Source organism: Haliaeetus leucocephalus, unplaced genomic scaffold, assembly GCF_000737465.1.
Source record: "Haliaeetus leucocephalus isolate CR32 unplaced genomic scaffold, Haliaeetus_leucocephalus-4.0 Scaffold384, whole genome shotgun sequence".
NCBI classification, from domain to species: Eukaryota; Metazoa; Chordata; class Aves; order Accipitriformes; family Accipitridae; genus Haliaeetus; species Haliaeetus leucocephalus.
The window spans coordinates 7,991,842-7,994,027 of record NW_010972820.1 but is presented as its reverse complement, the minus strand read 5'-3'; the positions used below and the strand labels follow the sequence as shown (position 1 = coordinate 7,994,027).

At 57.2% G+C, this 2,186-nt stretch overlaps 1 protein-coding gene across 1 annotated transcript in view; it reads right to left on the bottom strand.

Moving 5' to 3' along the window:
• NR2E1 (nuclear receptor subfamily 2, group E, member 1) overlaps positions 1–2,186 on the bottom strand; it is a 52,214-nt gene that overhangs the window by 11,486 nt on the left and 38,542 nt on the right. The window contains exon 3 of the mRNA XM_010573451.1: positions 183–328. Within this exon, the coding sequence (XP_010571753.1) occupies positions 183–328 (146 nt within the window). The remainder of the gene's footprint in view (positions 1–182; positions 329–2,186) is intronic.

Below are 2,186 nucleotides of genomic sequence, written 5' to 3'. Positions count from 1 at the left end.
GGAGGCGGGCTGGGGCACCCGGCCTCGGCCCGGGACTCCGTGGGAACGGGGGGGTGAGGCTGCGTGGCAGCTGGATCTCAGTGCTGCGGGTACTTCTGTTGGCGGGGGGGGGCAACACGGGGCCCCGGGGAAATGCAGGGTAAGAGGTGCAGGCGGTGAGGGGACTGCGCTGCGGCCGGTACCTGATTTCCCGATTTGCAAACATAGGTCCTATTTCTCCGGATGCTCCGCTTGAAAAATCCCGAGCACCCATCGCAGGCGTAAACCCCATAGTGCTTCCCGGAGCTGCGGTCCCCACACACTTTGCAAGGGATGTCTAAAATGCGACCTGAAAGCAGAGAAGGGAGAGAGGGAGAGAGCGAGCGCTCAGCAATCTGACCTCCGGAGGGATTAGCCCCAGAGCCGCAGTACAAGCAAATAATGAAGTGATTTTATAGCCAACTTTCTTTTCCTTGAGCAAGTGTCAGTTTTCTACAATGAGCATTATTCATGCCCCGCTACGTTTATTTGGATCTTCTATAATCGCCAAGACCCATTTTGGAAGGGAAGATTACAGCCGCGGGAGCAGACGACTTGCCTGCTAGAAGTGGGGATGCGGAGGGAGGGGGGACTGGGGGGGGACTGGGGAGGCGTTTCCCTCCCTTTCTGGCGCTCGGTGAACAGAGGACGGCACTTTCCCCGGGCAGGAGAGCGGTCAGGAGACCGAGGCACAGAACAAACCAAAACAAAATAAAACGACCGGGAAGCCAAGTAACCTCCTCTCCCCCCCAGCAACCCCAGCGAAAGGGGGCTGGCTCCTGCCGCAGACGAGGCGTGCCATTTTCTTCACCCCAAAACCTGCAGCAAAACTTTCCGCCTCGCCTTTGTGCGCGGAGGCGGCTGCGGGCGGGGGGCGGGCAGGACCCCTCGCTCCCCTCCGCTCCCCTCCGCTCCCCTCCGCTCCGCCTCGCCCGCAGCCCCCGCTCCGCCGGGCGCTGCCTTCGCACCGGCTTTGACTAGAACTGCAGATGCTCGGAGGGTGGTGTAAAAACTGGTACAGAGATTATTGCAGCCCGGTTCAAGAAACCCGCCAAAACCCCGCTCGGCTTCTGCCTTTTCTCCGGCTTCTCTCTTCTGTTTTCTCCTTTTCCTTTTCTCTTTTCTTTCGCTTCGCTTTTCTTTTCCTTTCCCTTTTCTTTCTTCCCTTTTTTCTTTTTTTCTTTTTTCTCTTTTCTTTTCTTTTTTCTTTTCTTTTTTTCTCTTTTTCATTTTTTTTTTCCTCTGCCTCAAACAGCCTTCTTCCCTCCTACCAGAACTTAAGCTGGAGATTCAGTCCCTCTCACCAAAACTTGGTCTCCAAACTCCGAGGGAGAGCGCTCGGGGCCGCTATCTTTTTTTTTTCTTTTTTGGAAGTAGTTCAGGGAGAGCCCCGGCTGCGGGTGCGTGGGGGTGAGGGCTGGAAGGGGGAAGGCGGCAGCATGCGGTGCGGTGCGGAGCTCTGCTGGGGGGGGCGGGGAGGGGGGGGATGGAAACAGGCCCCAGGGGCTCCTCTCGCTCCCTGGAGAATTTAGGAGCCCGAGATACTTTCAGACATGTCTGCGCTAAGGCTCTAAGACAATGCCTGCTGGCAGACAATAGGGACATTAGATAAAGTGTTAACTTAATGATTTTGCCCATTGAAACTCGTTTGACTGCCTCCAATGAGCACAAGCTGCCAGCTTCTCCCCTAAATGAAACCCGACAGCTGCTATACACAACACGGCGAGAGGGACGGGGATTAGGTTAGGGACTGCGAGAGGGAGGGGTGGCGGAGGCAGGGAAGGTGGGAGGGAGGGAGGCAGGGAGAGAGGTTAAAGAATAGAAAACTTTTGCGCAATTAATAAGGCGCGCCGCTAAAGGAAGCCCCCCCGCCCCACCGCCTGCGAGCAAGCCGCGGCTTTGGAGCTGCAGGTAGGCGCCCGTGAGGAGGGCTGAGGCCAAGGCACGGTTTCTGGGAGTGTGTAATTACAAGCCCTCCTTGCCACCTGCCTATTGGGGCACCAGTGACCCGTCAAAAAGTGTAGCATGGGAATTCGGATATCGCACAATGCCAACGGGGGAAAGCGCTCGACTTCCCTCTCCAGCCCTCAGCATCCACGGGGAGGGAGAGGGTCCACACGCACGCACACAAAGAAGGAGGAGGAGGAGGAGGAGGAGGAGGAGGAGGA